The sequence below is a fragment of the Sciurus vulgaris genome (genome assembly GCF_902686455.1).
Source record: "Sciurus vulgaris genome assembly, chromosome: 9".
In the NCBI taxonomy this organism is placed as follows: Eukaryota; Metazoa; Chordata; class Mammalia; order Rodentia; family Sciuridae; genus Sciurus; species Sciurus vulgaris.
In genome coordinates this window covers 9417057-9432772 of record NC_136469.1, presented here as the reverse complement: position 1 = coordinate 9432772, position 15716 = coordinate 9417057, and the positions used below count along the sequence as shown (strand labels likewise).

The window sequence follows — 15716 nt, the reverse complement described above, 5'->3', positions numbered from 1 at the left end:
GTTTCACTTATCCGGAACCTGGCGTTTCCAGAGCTGACACGCCGCGGGGAAGCCTCGCTCTTCCCCACAACTGTGCCATTTCAGTTAGCGTGCATGCTGTGCTGTTGGGACTGAAGTCCACGTGGGGCAGAAGTTCTGTCCTCCACTATGGCTGGGGGCACCCACTTCTGTGTAGAGACGAGCAGAAAGGAGCTGATGATGATTATAAAACACTCAACTGCTGACCTTTCCGAAGGAATCCATATTTACAGCTCTCTGCTGGGCATCTCCGTGTACCCTGAACTCAGTGTGTTCGGCCAGCCCAAGGTTTTACCTCATCTTGTATCACCCACTTCCGTGGGTAGTGCCATCCACCCCCTGCCTGAGCAGAATTCTCAGTGTCATCCTGAGCTTCCTTCTCTTTACATCTCTAAATCCCATGCTCCTAATTCCACCTCCTAAATATCTCTGAATCTGTCCATTTCTCTCCAATTACTGTAGTTCAAGCTATCAACATTACCTGAATTACTGCTAAAATTTCATGATTTGACTACTGTCTTACATCCTATTTTTCCTGCTGCAATCAGCAAGATTTTCAGATGTTCAAATCTAATCATGTCACTTCTCTTCTTAAAGCAAGTCAGTGCCTCTCTGCTGTATTTAGAATAAATCTCATTTCCTATCCTGACATACAAAATCCTGTGTGATCCTGCATTTCCAGCTCCTTCCTCTCTCTCCCCACCCCCGCCCCCTTGTAACACTGAACTTGTTTCAGTTGCTTACAGTTACCATCCTTGCGTATTTCCTGGGCTTCACACATGGATTCCGTTGTCTACAGCACGGTCTTCTCCTTCCCGTGCCTTCGTCCGCCTGACTTCTCTTTCTCTCATACATCTGTCTGCCTGCTTCCTCTAAGATAGCTCTCATCCCTCATCCTGTGTGTGTCCCATAGCACCACACACTCTCCCAGTGTTGGCCGCCTGTTTTAGGCCTGGTTTAGTCCAGTGTTTCTAGTAGTTCATGAGCAGTGACTTGATCTTCTTCTTCTCCCTAGCGCCTAGCACAGTATGTGGCATGCGACAGGCATGTTCTGTGAGGAACTTTGTGATTTTCCCCATCTAAGAGAAGCACTTAAGTTGGTGTTGTGAGAAAATTTCACCTATTACTTTGTAACCTTGAGTTTATTTTTCAAATAGCTTTTTTGAAATAAGCTTCCCCAAAAGCTTTAGAATGCAGTGATCTCCCAAATGTATTACACCATTTGTTGGCTACTCTGAAGATAGGATCCCTGAATTACCTTATTTGTTGTGACAGGAACATGTAGTTAACAAAAACTTTGGAAAAGCATGACATGGAAAATTTTCAGAAATATTGTTGAACAAGTCAGTTGATTCTGTAGAATTAACTAAAATTTTCCCAGGTTAAAAAACCACCTTATATTTGTCAGACAGTATTCTAAGAATACAGCTTACCATTCCAAGCTTTTTTTTTTTTTTTTTTTTTTTTTTGTACCAGGAATTGAGCCCAGGGACACTTAACCACTGAGCCACATCCCCAGCCCTTTTTTGGTATTTTATTTAGAGACAGGGTCTCGCTGAGTTGCTTAGGGTCTCGCTGAGTTGCTGAGGCTGGCTTTGAACTCCTGATCCTCCTGCCTCAGCCTCCTGCTGGGATTACAGGTATGCACCCCTAGGCCTGGCTTGGAACTTTCATTCTAGTGGGGAGGAGCAAAGAGTAAGAAGATGAATCAATGAATAAACAAATGATTTTAGACATTGTAGGTGAAGTGAGGAAAGTAAATGGGTAAGCTAGAGGAACTGGGAGAGATTAGGAGCTCTAGAGAACTAGATTATTTTAGAAAAAGGAGTTGAAAAGTACCATTTAAAGTGAGACCTGAAAGATGAGAAGTCAAATAGAACAAAAAAAAGGAAAGTATTCTGAGTGGGGGGGAAGAATGGCAGGCACAAAGGTCCTGTGATAAGGAGCAGCAGTCTGTGAAGGAGGAATGACCTTCTGTAAAGTCGAGGGGCTGAGAAGCAGAGGTGAGATCATGAGAGGCTATTTTAAGTAAGATATTTCTATTTACTTTGAATAAAATATTTAAGTAAGACTATTTTAAGCCAGAGTGCTGTATTGGGAAATCATTGGAACATTTTAACATCCTTAGATTTTTTAAGACCGTTTTTAACAGAGAAGAGGCAAAAAAGAAGTCAGAAAGACTGCACATCAGAATATTAAGAAGGCCAGGCAACAGGTGATAGCGGCTGGGAATACTATTTTCAATGGAGATGGAGAGAAGTGGAGTTTTTAAATACATCAGGGAGGTAGGTCAGGACTTGGTGATAAAACAGAAACAGCTGATGGAAAAAGACGAGTTAAAGCTGGTGCTGGGCTTCTGGCTGGAGCTGCTGGTGAGTGCTGTTTACTAGGGTGGAGAGGACCGGTAAAGGACAGGCAAGCAGTGTCCACTTGGGACATTGCCTGTGGTGCTCCTAGCAGACATGTCGGCTAGGTCGTTGGCTGTGCAGGTGAGATGCTCAGAGGTCAGGTTAAAGGTGCACTGTGGGCACGTGCAGGGTAGGCTGTGTGAGAAGCAGCACAGACAGGGAAGGAGCGCTCGGGCGCGTCCACAGCCGACCTGCCTGCTGGGGCCTGTGGGAGATTTCCTTAGCTGAGCAAGAAAAGATTGGAAACCTTGCAGTGAGTTCCCTTTTCTCACTGAAACCATCCAAAAAGTTGAGATCAGTTTTTACAGTTGCCATTCTGTCACTTTTTAGGATTACGCTTTTTGTTGTTGTTCAGAAAAATCATCATTTTTCCTGTTAGATCTGGAGATTGCATGCCAGTGATGCTTCACTAACAGCTCTTGGACTTCAGGTGAAAAGCAGAGTGGTTTAGTCGAGAAAACATGATTTAAAGTGTAGGAACCCCATTTTTTCATTTGATCACTGCATGGCCTTAGGGACATTAAATAACTTGATCTCAGTTCCTTTACTTATGACATGAGATTAATAATGACCCTGCAGCCTTGAAGTGAAAACATTCAGAAGAAAAGGTTCACTGTGAGCTGGTACCACTTGATCATCTGTGACATTCAACAGTGAACTTAGTTTCCATGGAACACGCTACACCCCCCCACCCCCCCACCCCCCGGTGCCCACGGCTCTCTGCCGGCTCCAACCTCCCGGCACCCTGCGCCCCTGCCTCGTCCTACACCTAGTTCAGGCCCCCTCCCCCCCCCCCCCCCCCCCGCACTGTAGTGTCCTGGTCTCTCACTCACTCAGCGAGTGTCAGTGTGTCTGTTCCTAAACCAGGCTATGCTAGTTATACTTGTTTTGGAAACACACAATTTAAACTTTAAATGAACCCCAGTGATATATGAATACAAAAGTAAAAAATTATAAAACAAGCTAAAAACTTTGAAGATTTTGCTATTGAAGTAGGTATAGGCAAGCCAACTCCAAAAGAATAAAAGGAATGCTATAAAAATCTAGAAAATTTTTTGCACTGAGGTGATTTGCCAAGTGCCCTTTAAATTCCTGCAACCAGAAGTGGAAATAATGGTAGAATGTAAGTTATGGATTTGGTTTGTAAAAGACATGGAACATAGAAACAGTGTATCTGTACCTTAAATCAATACTAAATCCAGGCAAAAGTTGGACATTATCCTTCCTTAGGCCACAGAATTCTTAGAAAATCTGACTACATCTGTGGACCCTCTTCCCAGAGAGGGTAAGCAAGCACATGCGATCTTGCAGGATTTCAGGGTGTTCGTGAAGGTGCCTGGAGCCCGTCCACAGGTCACAGATGGGACTCCGGCCTCAGGCGCCCACCCGCCTGCCTACTGCACTGTGGGTGGACTGCTGAGTGACGCTGGAGAAGCAGGGTACGCTGCAGACAGGACAGCGGGTTCTCCTGGAGTGTGTTCTGTCACCCTGACCACCCACAAGTGGCCTGATCTGATGGCTCATCAATGTTGATGTAGTGTTTTAAGAAAACATTTAATGTTTTCATATTTACTCAAATTTTACTTACACAGAAATTATGTTTTGCAACTATTTTTCTAGATTATATTCTGTAGACCTGATTAGGATTTTGTATCACGTAAACATGAATTATATAAATGAATTAAAAATGTTTGGGACACTAATGAGCTAGGCAATTCCTAGCGATACCATAAGACTCCTCATTCATCTCAGTATACTTTTAAATTAGCAGAAGATTGTACTATGCCAGAAAATGAAGAGGAATTGGGCACAGTTTCATTTAAATTCATATTAAATTCTTTAAGTATCATAATGTCACGTAGGAATTGGCAGTGTCGTCTGTCCCTATTCCTTCTGGCAAGCTACGTTTAAATCATTCCTGATAGTAAGACTGTTTCTGTTTTTAAAGATTTCCAGGGAAAAGATTTTATGTAGCTTTATTTGCCAAGTATTTCAACTGTAATACCACTAGGAAAATTTCTGGGAATTTGTATTTAATGTTTATCCTCAATGGCATGACACAGGGAACTCTCAGTTATGTTCTCTGATGAAGAGGAAATCTCCCATGCAGAGGTGGATCACCCTCTGGGGTTCTCCTTTACCCTGCAGTGAAATCTCCTAACAGAAATGAGGAGTCTCAAGTACTTAGAGACAGGCTCCAGGAAAGTCCTGGGACAGAATCAGGGAAGCTGCTTTTCTCTTCCCCTTTTAATACGGCTCTAAGACTGATGGAAATGGTTAAGTACTTCAAGTTCTTTGTAGAAAGAAGTAGAATATAAATAAATCTAAATAAATAAAAATAATCTTTATCTAAAATGTTTTTTCTGGTAGCTTCCTCAGTAAATATTTGTTGAGCAAATAAAGTTTTCTAAACACAAGGCTATCTATAGAAATATAGACATAAATCAGCAAGTATATGTTGATTCCTTATGTGTGAAGTACTGAGTGAAACGCGTGTGTGTGTGGGATCATGTGAGTGCACATGTACATGCACACGTGTACAGACCACTGATCAGCAGGTGTCAGGATGGATAAGCATCCTAAAGGCTTGATGGGGGAAGAGAATAATCTGGATTAAAATGAACTGAGGAGAAGCACGAAGAGAAGTCAGGCAAGGATAGAGTCTTAAAGAACGGGCAGGGTTTTAATGAGAAATCTAAAAGAGGGTACAGAAAATGACATAAACAAAAGTATGGCTAGTTCACGAGGCACCGCGTCCATGTGAAGTGGAAGTCTCCTACTCGAGGTCTGCTTGACGACATGAATCACACAAAATCCTGCAGGACTTGGAATGCCTCGGGAGCTTGTCCTGTTTAGTCCAATGGCAGGGAGTCACTGGAGATTATTGCTCAAGAAAACAAATTACTAAACTGGTATTTTAGAAAGAGAAATGTGTGACCAGGTGTTGTGGTGTAACCCTATAATCCCAGCTACATGGGAGGCTGAGGCAGAGGGATTACATGTTCAAGTCCAGCCTGGGCAATGTAGTGAGACCCTGTCTCTAAGAAACATGTGCTAGGCCGTTTCAATTCCCAGCACCCAAAACAAAAAACAAAAACGCATTCAAAGCACAGACTTTAGATTCGAAGGGCCAACTTTTTGAATCCTCAGAACTGACAAGCTTTGTGACCTCAGGTAGTTTCTTAACTTTCTTTTTAAATTTCTCTGTCGATTCCTTTTCTCATATGTAAAAATGGGATCTCACTAAAACTGAATTTGTGAGCGTGCCTAGAGCAGCACCTGGAGATGGGAAGCTCTGAATGTGTCCGCTGTTACATCACCGTCCCAGGCTCTGCTGCCCAGTGCGACCTATAAACATACGGAGATGAAGAAAAAGGTTTCTCACCATCTAGTGGAGTGACAGCTTGTCATACAGAGATGAATATTTATAAAGACAAAAAGTAAAGTGTATTTTTATTTAATGGTTCTGATCTTTTTGATCATAAGATTTTTGGAAACTTATTGCTATCCATTGTTGAGGCAGCTGTCTTGAGTAATAAATAGTTGAAGCATCCAATTTTGCAATAGATGATTTCCTGTTTTGTGTAAACTGGATGTTGGCTAACTTTATAGATGGGACCATTCTTTCACTCTAATCTCATTTGTGCTCAAAGGTTATTTTTCATCAGCACTAATATGTATGATTTTTGCCTTTAGTTACACTTGGCCTAGATGACTGGCCACCTTAGTCATTTTGGTTTTGCTCGGTTTTGTTTCTTTTTTTTCCATTGGAAGGCAGTAATTTTAAGCTGCACAGAAGACTTTAAAGTAAACACAACAATTTATTCTTTCTTGTCATCACCACAAAATAAAACTAAGATAAAACATTTGTGTTTGCTCGTGTGGAGTCAGTGGCAGACGCTCACTCCTTGGTCGGTGCCACTGAGCTGGAATACATGGTCCCCTTCCTAGTATGTTGATTCTGTAGTGGTGACACCTGTTGTTTACTGCCACTTGCTTGCATCGGCCACAAGGAGTGTGCAGCAACTTAGTGTAATTGGTTAGTGAGCAGCACGACTTTCCTTTCTAGCCTATGTATTTATCACAAATTGCTTTCTAATTTTGATTGTTCAGTCAAATATAGGACACTCAAGGGACTAAACTTTTAAGCTTCTTGCATGGCTTATCTGAAAAAATTAAAGCTCAAGTTATTTTGGAAGTGTTAAGTTTGTTGATGATTCAACAAGTACCAGTGAGGTCAAAGAACAGAAGCCAATTAATACTAAGAAGTTGATTTGATCTCTGTTCCGATTACTTTTTAAGATACATTGTATCTACTATTCACCTGGGACTCTTGAAATGATCTTTAACCAAAAATAATGTAATGCTTATATGTTAAACAAAAAAAGATGACCACAGAGTTCTGTGCACATGTCGTTTCAGCTAATGAAGCACAAAGGAGGTGAGTGAATAAAAGGAGTCCACACACTGCCACGATCAGCCTTGGATATACTATACCAGAGTGACTTTGGAGTGATTCACGTTACTTTAAATTTCTAAGAGCTGAACTTCCCTGCGAAGCACTGAATATGCATCTTAAAAATGCATCCTGGGACTGAGAGTGTGGCCAGGGTCAGAGTGCTTGCCTGGCATTTGTGAGGGCTGGGCTCGATCCCCGGGACTGCCCCACCAGAAAATCACACACTGCAGCTAAGAACACAGTCACTCATGAAATCCTCTAATAACAAACATCGTATCTGTTTAATGAGTATGCTTTTACTTTAATGCCTAGAAGTATCTTAAAATCTTAACAGTATCTTAATAAAATTGAACACAGAGACAAACCCACAAAATATGGTTTTCTTATACTAGACAAAGGTGCCGAAAATATACATTGGAGAAAAGATAGCCTACTCAACAAAAGGGGCTGGGAAAACTGGAAATCCATATGTGACAAAAGGAAATTAAACCTCTGTCTCTCACCCTGCACAAAAATCAACTCAAAGTGGATCAAAGACTCTAGATCAGAGACCCTGTGCCTAACAGAAGAAAAAGTAGGCCCAAATCTCATCATATCAGCTTAGGCCTGACTTGCTTAACAAGACTCCTAAAACACAAGAAGTAAAATTAAGAATCAATACATGGGATGTCATCAAACTAAAAACTTCTTCTCAGCAAAGGAAACAATCATTAATTTGAAGAGGGAGTCTACAGAATGGGAACAAAATCTTTACCACACTCACCCCAGACAGAGCATTAATCTCCAAGATATATAAAGAACTCAAAAAACTTAACACCAAGAAATCAAATAACCCAATCAATAAACTGGCTAAGGAACTGAACAGACACTTCACAGAAGAAATGCAGTTGATCAACAAACATATGAAAAAATGTTCATCATCTCTTGCTATTAGAGAAATGCAAATCAAAACTGCTCTTAAGATTTCATCTCACTCCAGTCAGAATGGCAGTTATCAAGAATACAAGCAATAATGAGTGCTGTTGAGGATGTGGGGGAAAAGATACACTCATACATTGTTGATGGGACTGCAGATTGGTGCACCCACTTTGGAAAAGAGTATGGAGATTCCTAAGAATGTAACCACCATTTGACCCAGCTATCCTACTCCTTGATTTATACCCAAAGGACTTAAAATCAGCCTACTACAATGACGCAGTCTCATCAATGTTTATAGCAGCTCAATTCACCATAGTAAAACTATGGAACCAACCTAGATGCCCTTCAACAGATGAATGGATAAAGAAAACGTGGTGCATATGCACAATGGAATATTACTCAGCCTTAAAGAAGAATGAAATTATGGCATTTGCAAGTAAATGAATGGAGTGGGAGACTATCGTGCTAAATGAAATAAGGCAATCCCAAAAAAACAAAGATCGAATGTTTTCTCTGATGAGCAGATGCTGATTCATAGCATGGTGCGTAGGGGAGAATGAAGGAACTTTGGATTTTACAGAGGCAGTGAGCAGAGGGGTAGGGCAGGTGGGAATGGGAAGAAGCGTAAATTGAGACACATTATTACCCTACATAGATGTATGAAAATAATTTTAAAAATAAAATTGAAGATACTTCTGTGCTTTTAAAATATGTTTTTGTTTTGCTCTTTTTTTATTATGGTAAAATATATATAACAAGCTGGGTATGGTGGTGCACACCTATAATCCCAGCAACTCAGGAGCCTGAGGCAGGAGGATCATGAGTTCAAAGCCAGCCTCAGCAACAGCAAGGTGCTAAGCAACTTAGTGAGACCCTGTTTGTTAATAAAATACAAAATAGGACTGGGAATGTGACTCAGTGGTCAAGTACCCCTGAGTTTAATGCCCAGTACCAAAATATATATATTGTATATATGTTATATATAAAAAAAACACAAAATTGTCCATATGATAATTGTGATTTTTAATTATAAAATTTTTAATTATGACAAAATATGTATTACTAAACATTTGCCATCTTAACTATTTTAAGTGTACAGTTTAGTAGTGCTAAGTATATGTGTATTGTGCAACTAACCTCTGGAATATATATGCTTTTTAATAAAGAATGAGTTCAGATGTGGTCTTTTGTGACTTTATTTTGCACATCGAGATTTTTTTTGTTCAGAACATGAATATATGTCTCACTAATAAAGATTAAATTTTAGATTTGGAAAAATTATTTAATGGGTCTCTCTCTTTCTTTCTGATTGATAGGAGTGAGCTGAGTCGACAGAAACTTCATACCCAAGAGCTGCTTTCTCAGCTAGAAATGGCAAATGAAAAGGTAGCTGAGGTAAGATAATGATTCCCTTGGGAAGTACTTTCTACTGCAGCTTGATACACGTGTTAGAGAATTTTATCTACACCAAGTCCAGATTAATTCTTTACGTGGAAATAGCCACATAGAAATCGTCCATAACCCTAAAATCCACACGTAATATAATGTGAATAAAAGCTTTGAGGGCCTGTGATTCGTCATCTGTAAATGATAAAAGGTAGAGGTCTTTTTTCAGTTTTACTAGTATCACTAGTGCAGTGCTTCAGAGAATTATTGGGAGTCTCATTATTCCTCTGCATCTCTAAGATTATTTTATTTAACCCATTTTTCTTATTTTAATCTATCACAAAAGACCCACAGAAAATATTTTTGCTTACTGAAATATGTTAAAATATAGTTAGATTGATATCTTAAAACTAAATATAGCAAGAGCACATTATTTTTTCCTTGAGGCTTTAAAAAATTAAACAATTTCTGTATTATAATTGGAGCTTTCCAGAACTCTGGTTTTTCACTGGATGTTCAAACTTTGTGTTTGTTAGAATTTCCATAATGGTGGGCTGGGGATATAGCTCAGTTGGTACAGTGCTTGCCTTGCAAGCACAAGGCCCTGGGTTCAATCCCCAGCACCGCAAAAAAAAAGAATTTCCTTAATGGTTTAGATGGTTCACCTCTGTAGTCTACTGTACGAGCCACGGTGAAGCATCATGGCAGTATAAAGTGCTGTGAGCAACTTAGAAAACAAGGAATCGTTCTTAATATAATTACCATTTCCAGAAATCTGTTCTAAGAAAAAAATGAAGATTTTCAACATAGTGATGTTGATAATATTCAAAGATCAAAAGAAAAATAAAAAGAATCCATTGGGAAAAAAGTTGTTTTCATTGTGATTTACACAATCTGAACTGTTTCTTAGCTATTATGGTAGCAGCACAGATAAATGTACATGATATATAGTCTGATTATAAATATAAAAATGATTATTATAAATGATGTGATTTTATTCCTCAGGTGTTCTCTAATGTATGATGTACCTCTTAAAATTTAAGAGTACCCTTTTAAACATCTTGGTAAATTGGTACAACCAATATAATTCTCCGTAAAATTTAATTTTGCTTTCAGGCATAATAAGAAATAAAATAAGTTCATTTTAATAGGATATTCCATTATTTCAGTATTTTATGTTACTAGCATGGCATTTACTCTAATCGTTGTGTGCTAGGACTTGTCAGGCATTTTCTAACCATCCTGATTGGACTTATATTTTTCTCTCAATTTAGAAAACCATCCAGCATTTCTAGTTGCACAAAAAAAATTTTTTTTTCGATGTTCTGTGACCAGGCAGGCAAAGTATGAAGAAAGCAAACATTTTTAATGGCTAGGTAGTTGAACTTGTCTGTGCGACATTAAAATTAGTGACAGCTTGGTATTGAGGATGGGTGTGTGGTTCCTGCTGTAACAAAGTATAACGAACTGGAAGTGTAACAACAGAAAGTTACTTTCTCACAGGTGGGGGCCAGAAGTTCAAGATGGAAGGGTCAGCATGGTGACCCTTCCCAGGGCTCTGAAAGGAGAGCCTGACAGGCCCGCCCCTCGCTTCTGGTAGCCTCAGGCGGCACTTGGCTTGTGCATGGTGTTCTCTGTGTCTTCCCATTGTTTTCCCTTTGTACACGTCTGTCTTTGTGTCGTTTCCATTTTAATGTGATATCAGTTACATGGATTATGGCCTGCCATAATGATCTGATCTTAGTCATCTGCAAAGACCCTTTCCAAATAAGGCCACATTCACGGGACTGGAGGTTCACATTTCAGCATCTTGATTCTGGTAGCCTCTGCAGCATGCAGGTGTTCCAGGGATGCATAAAGCGTTCTTCCCAACCCTGTTGCCATGGTTGTGCTGCTGAGGCCCAACAGTCCTTACCTGCACAAGCTCTCCACGTGCTTCTGAAGCAGTGAGCTAGCATCTCAAGATTACCGGTCAGAAACAGAAAGCCTTGCTCTTAACGTCTAATTCACTTTTTTTTTTTTGAATCTCTAAATTTGCTTTCTCTGGAGGTAGAGAAGGGGAGAAAACATTTAGAAAGAATGTAAAACCAGCTTTGTACTTTGAAGTTCATATCTGGGAAAATGGAAATTTGGAGATAATATTCTTTTATTTTTAAGTGGGAATATGATGTCCAGATTTTTCATTGATTTTTTTCTCCATGAAACATTTTCATGTCACATATGGTTTTCTAATTTGTTTTGTGTTTTCTCTTAATAGAATGAAAAGTTAATTCTAGAGCATCAAGAAAAAGCCAACAGACTTCAAAGGCGTCTGACTCAGGCAGAAGAGAGAGCAGCTTCAGCTTCCCAGCAGGTAGGGAGCATCCTTATTATCCCCAGATAGTAAACAATCAGAGTAGATCAAAGAGGCACAGAGCTCCTCAGAAGTTCCCAGAGACTAGTAGTTTTATTTTTACCTGATTAACCTATTTAAAATTGGTCCCTTTAATACTTGTGGTTAAAAAAGTGAACTTTAGAAACAAAAATAAATATTAATGTCCTGCAGTTGACATCTGCATCTAGAACTACACTATCTAGCAGCTGAGCATAGGTAGCTGTTTAAATTTAAATTAATTAAAATTAAATAAAATTAAAAATTGAGATCCTTGGTCATAATAACCAGATTTCAAATGCTCAGTAGCCCTGTGTCTCTGTGACAGAGTGAATGGTATAGCTACAGAACCTTCCTGCCATCCGAAAGGGTTCTGAGACAGCACTGCACTAGATTTACAGTCTGTCTAAAACTAGGCAGATATTCATCCACAGATAGATAATATTGCTCTGAATATATTATTTCAGATCACACTGACTTTAAGTGGAAAAACTATTTCACTTACAGGTTAACTTTATTTAATGCACATTTATGTATAACCAAATAAATCTAAAATACAATATGAAAATTGTCCAATGGGAAATAGAATAGGAACATGAATCAAATAATTTCCTATAATACATCTTATAACGTCATATAAATGAAATGGGCCAGAGGCTGGGGTGTAGTTCAGGGGTAGAGCCCTTGCTTCACATGCACCTGACCCTGAGTTCCACCCCAGCATTAAATCAATCAATCAATCAAATGAGCCATTTGAACTAACTTGGGAGCAATAGTCCTTCCTATTTGGAATGAAATGAGACCAGTTCAGTAGTAACAAAGAAGCTAGAAACAGTTGAAATTGATGGACAGATAGATGAAGCAGCAGACAACAAGAAAGAATCGTGCTGCTATATTATTAATTTATGCTTAATTATGAATGTACTGTTTCTGTCGAAATAAATATTATTCATAGATATAAATGGCATGGCCTAATACCATTAAGTAGCCAGGTGAGTGGGCAATTTCAGCTTCCTAATCAGTTTCCTGTTTGATATGGGATAGTTACACCTCCTTCATATAGTTATTTGAAGGATGAAATAGTGCTAAATAGTTAGATAGCTATGTGATAAATTAACTTACGTATCATACTCCTTACAGCTTCACAGTTCCTTTTTTAAAATGGGGCCTCACTATGTTACACGGTCTAGCCTCCAATTCCTGGGCTCAAGGGCTCCTCCTGTCTCAGCCTTCCAAGTAGCTGGGACTCCAGCTGCACAACACCATACCTGGCTAACACATTTACCTTTTTAAGAAATATAGTAAAGAAAATGCCTCCTTAAAGCCAACCACCATGCACTGAACAGTGGAAAGGGTATAATTATAGAATCTTAATCTATAAGATATCTAGTGAAGTTTCCCTCCTGACAAAAAGAAACCTAAACTGTCCAACATTTGTTCCTTCTGATCTTTAAGCTCTCCAGTGGCAACATTTCCATTCTTTTTGAGAGCTCTTTTATGTTTTGACAGTTAACCACTTCACATGTTTTTGGTAATAAATTTTTTCTAGAAATTTTCCTCCTTCCATTCTGTTTTTATTTGAAGATGGAAGGTAACCATTTAGCATACACAAAAAGGAATTTCTTCTCTAGAGTTGATTTTATTTCTATTTTAAATGAGACCAAATGAAAATTTTTCTTTATAAAACATATGTTCATGTTTTCATCTTTATCTTTGCCTTCTCTGAATGCTTTCCAATTGTCCCAATTTTTCCTTCTTCTATAAACTGGACATTGCTCTTAGAAATACTATCCCACACTGGCATGAAGCTTAATGAAACAGGAATGAAGAGCTGCTGTGCCTGTCACAAGTCTGCAGGTCACCGCACAGCCCAGCGCCGTCCTTCGGGATCGGCAGGGCAGTGTGCTGGCCGGCCAAGGGCTACCCGAGCACCTTCGTCTGTGTTCTTCAGCCACTCCTATTGTACAACTCGGACACTATGTTCTTTAACAGAACCATTTTTAAAATCAGCTTGGTAAAGGCATTCTGTGCAAGAACATAAAAACAGATTGGATAAATGTGACCACATAAAATTTCAGGTATCTGCATCTAAGTAAAGTCATACAGCTAGGAAGGTAGCGCGATGGTAGAGAACTTGCCTGGCATGCACAAGGACCTGCTGTGATCCCCGCGCCAGGAAGAAAGGTCATAGACCCAGTGACAAACTGAGAAAAACATTTGCAACACATACGGCAACACATACGGACTCGTATCCATGTTAAAGTGCCTACGTTTAAAAAAAAGAAGTGTTAGAGTGCAACAGGCAGTGGATAAAAGGGATTTTACAGAAAAGGAAACACAGATGGCCTTTAATAATTTAAAATGATGCTCATCCGCATCAACAGGACAAATATAAATTTAAATCTTAATCACATATCATTTCACCTATCAGATCATGAAACTTGATAATGCATTGTGCCGGCACTTGTGCACATTACTGATGTAAGTGTATACTGATACAGTCTCTTTGGAGACATCTTGGCAGTATCTCTCTAGAAATTTTAATGTGCATAATCTTTGACCCATTTTTATACCTGGAAAAGTCTTTGTAAGGAAGAAAACTTGTAAAAACACTAATTGCAACATGTCTCCAATTTTAAAAGGTTAAAAGCCATGTAGATACCCAACAATAGGAGACCACTTAAGTTGTGGAGTGTCGACACAGGGGAATAGTTTGCAAATGTTAAAAGAAATGAAGTAGATCTAATATGAAATTATTTCTAACTCAGATCATTTAGAAGAAAAGAGTCATTATGAAAAGTGAATGTAGACTTTATCATTTTTAAATACAAAGGAATAAAAAAATGCATACACGTGTGTCTGTGTGCATATATATACATATTCTCTTTTAGAGTATTTCTAAAAACACACTTAGGAGCGGGAAGTAGTGGTTGTGTCTGTGGAATGAAGGCCCAGATGGGAAGGTACTGTCCCTGTGCTGCTCGTTCTTCTGTACTGTTAGATCTTTTCTGCTATGTATGTATTTTATCAATTCAAATTAGTAAAGATTATTTTCCCATTAGACTTTTCTCACCACATCCTATCATCCTTTTATTACCAGCCTGCATTCTGTTTGCTCACGTTTAATGTGTGCGATAGACATTTTTCTGATTAACTTTTGTTTAGGTGATTTTCATCCCTCTGGAACATGTTGGGAATTCCGAGAATGTCACTCTGAGCCGTGGAAGGTCATGCTTGGATGCATTTCTCTCATGTAATACAGATACTTTAAACACACAGGAGTAAAACAAATAAAAACAAAAAAGTAACCTCTTTCAAGACCTCTTCCCATGAGATTTTCAAAAACTGTAGGTTGTGATGCGTTATACTTTGTATTAATCTAAGATTTTCTGTAGAAAAAGTAACTACTTACTGATTGTTTATTTTAATTGCAGCTCAGTGCGATTACAGTACAGAGAAGAAAAGCAGCCTCCATGATGAATCTGGAAAATATTTAAAAATATTCGTAATTCACCCCCAGAACTGTAGAGTTGGGAAAGCTGTTGGCCTAGAGGTATTTGAATGGTGAAGCCTGCAGAGAATGGCTGAGGCTTGTGTGGTCTCGCATGAGCATTTTCCGTTCTGTCTTAAGGGTCTTGGGAGCAGAGCAGTGACAGCGTCCTTAAAGTAAAGGAAACATGATCCCATATTTGAGCTTCAGTGGAGAATAAAGCCAGCCAAGAAGAACTGTGGGCTTCGTCAGTGTGTCTATTTTTTAATCCCCCCTTTCCCTTGGAAGAGTATGGTACTTTTTAAACTATGCTAATCACGAGAAAGAGGTTTTACGAAAATTTCAGAGCTTAATATTTCAGGTTCCAAGATTTGGGAATTTTACATCTAATTGTTACTCCTGACTCATTTTTAAAGTTCCTAAGAATTCATTTTATTATGAACTCTTCCATGGAATAAATTATGCACTTTCCAAAATCACGCTGTCATGTATTTTAATGTATAATCATAGTACTTCATTTTTAACTTACATGGTTTCCAGTATTTATATAACTTGATATTTAAGATTTGGGGAGGGGTTTTTAATATTACTGAAAGCAGTACTAATCAAATGGAGGTCCTTGATTCTGAGAGTTGCATAGCTTTGATTATTACCGTCCTGTGGATC

At 38.9% G+C, this 15716-nt stretch overlaps 1 protein-coding gene across 4 annotated transcripts in view; it reads left to right on the top strand.

Annotated features, from left to right (window-relative positions):
- SCLT1 (sodium channel and clathrin linker 1) overlaps positions 1 to 15170 on the top strand; it is a 194604-nt gene extending 179434 nt beyond the window's left edge. For all 4 annotated transcript variants that reach the window (XM_079153686.1, XM_079153683.1, XM_079153685.1 and 1 more), the window contains 3 exons: positions 9120 to 9198; positions 11447 to 11542; positions 14995 to 15170. In XM_079153686.1, coding sequence (XP_079009812.1) covers positions 9120 to 9198; positions 11447 to 11542; positions 14995 to 15057 — 238 coding nt within the window. In that variant the 3' untranslated portion in view covers positions 15058 to 15170. The remainder of the gene's footprint in view (positions 1 to 9119; positions 9199 to 11446; positions 11543 to 14994) is intronic.
- The last annotated feature ends 546 nt before the right edge of the window (positions 15171 to 15716 follow it).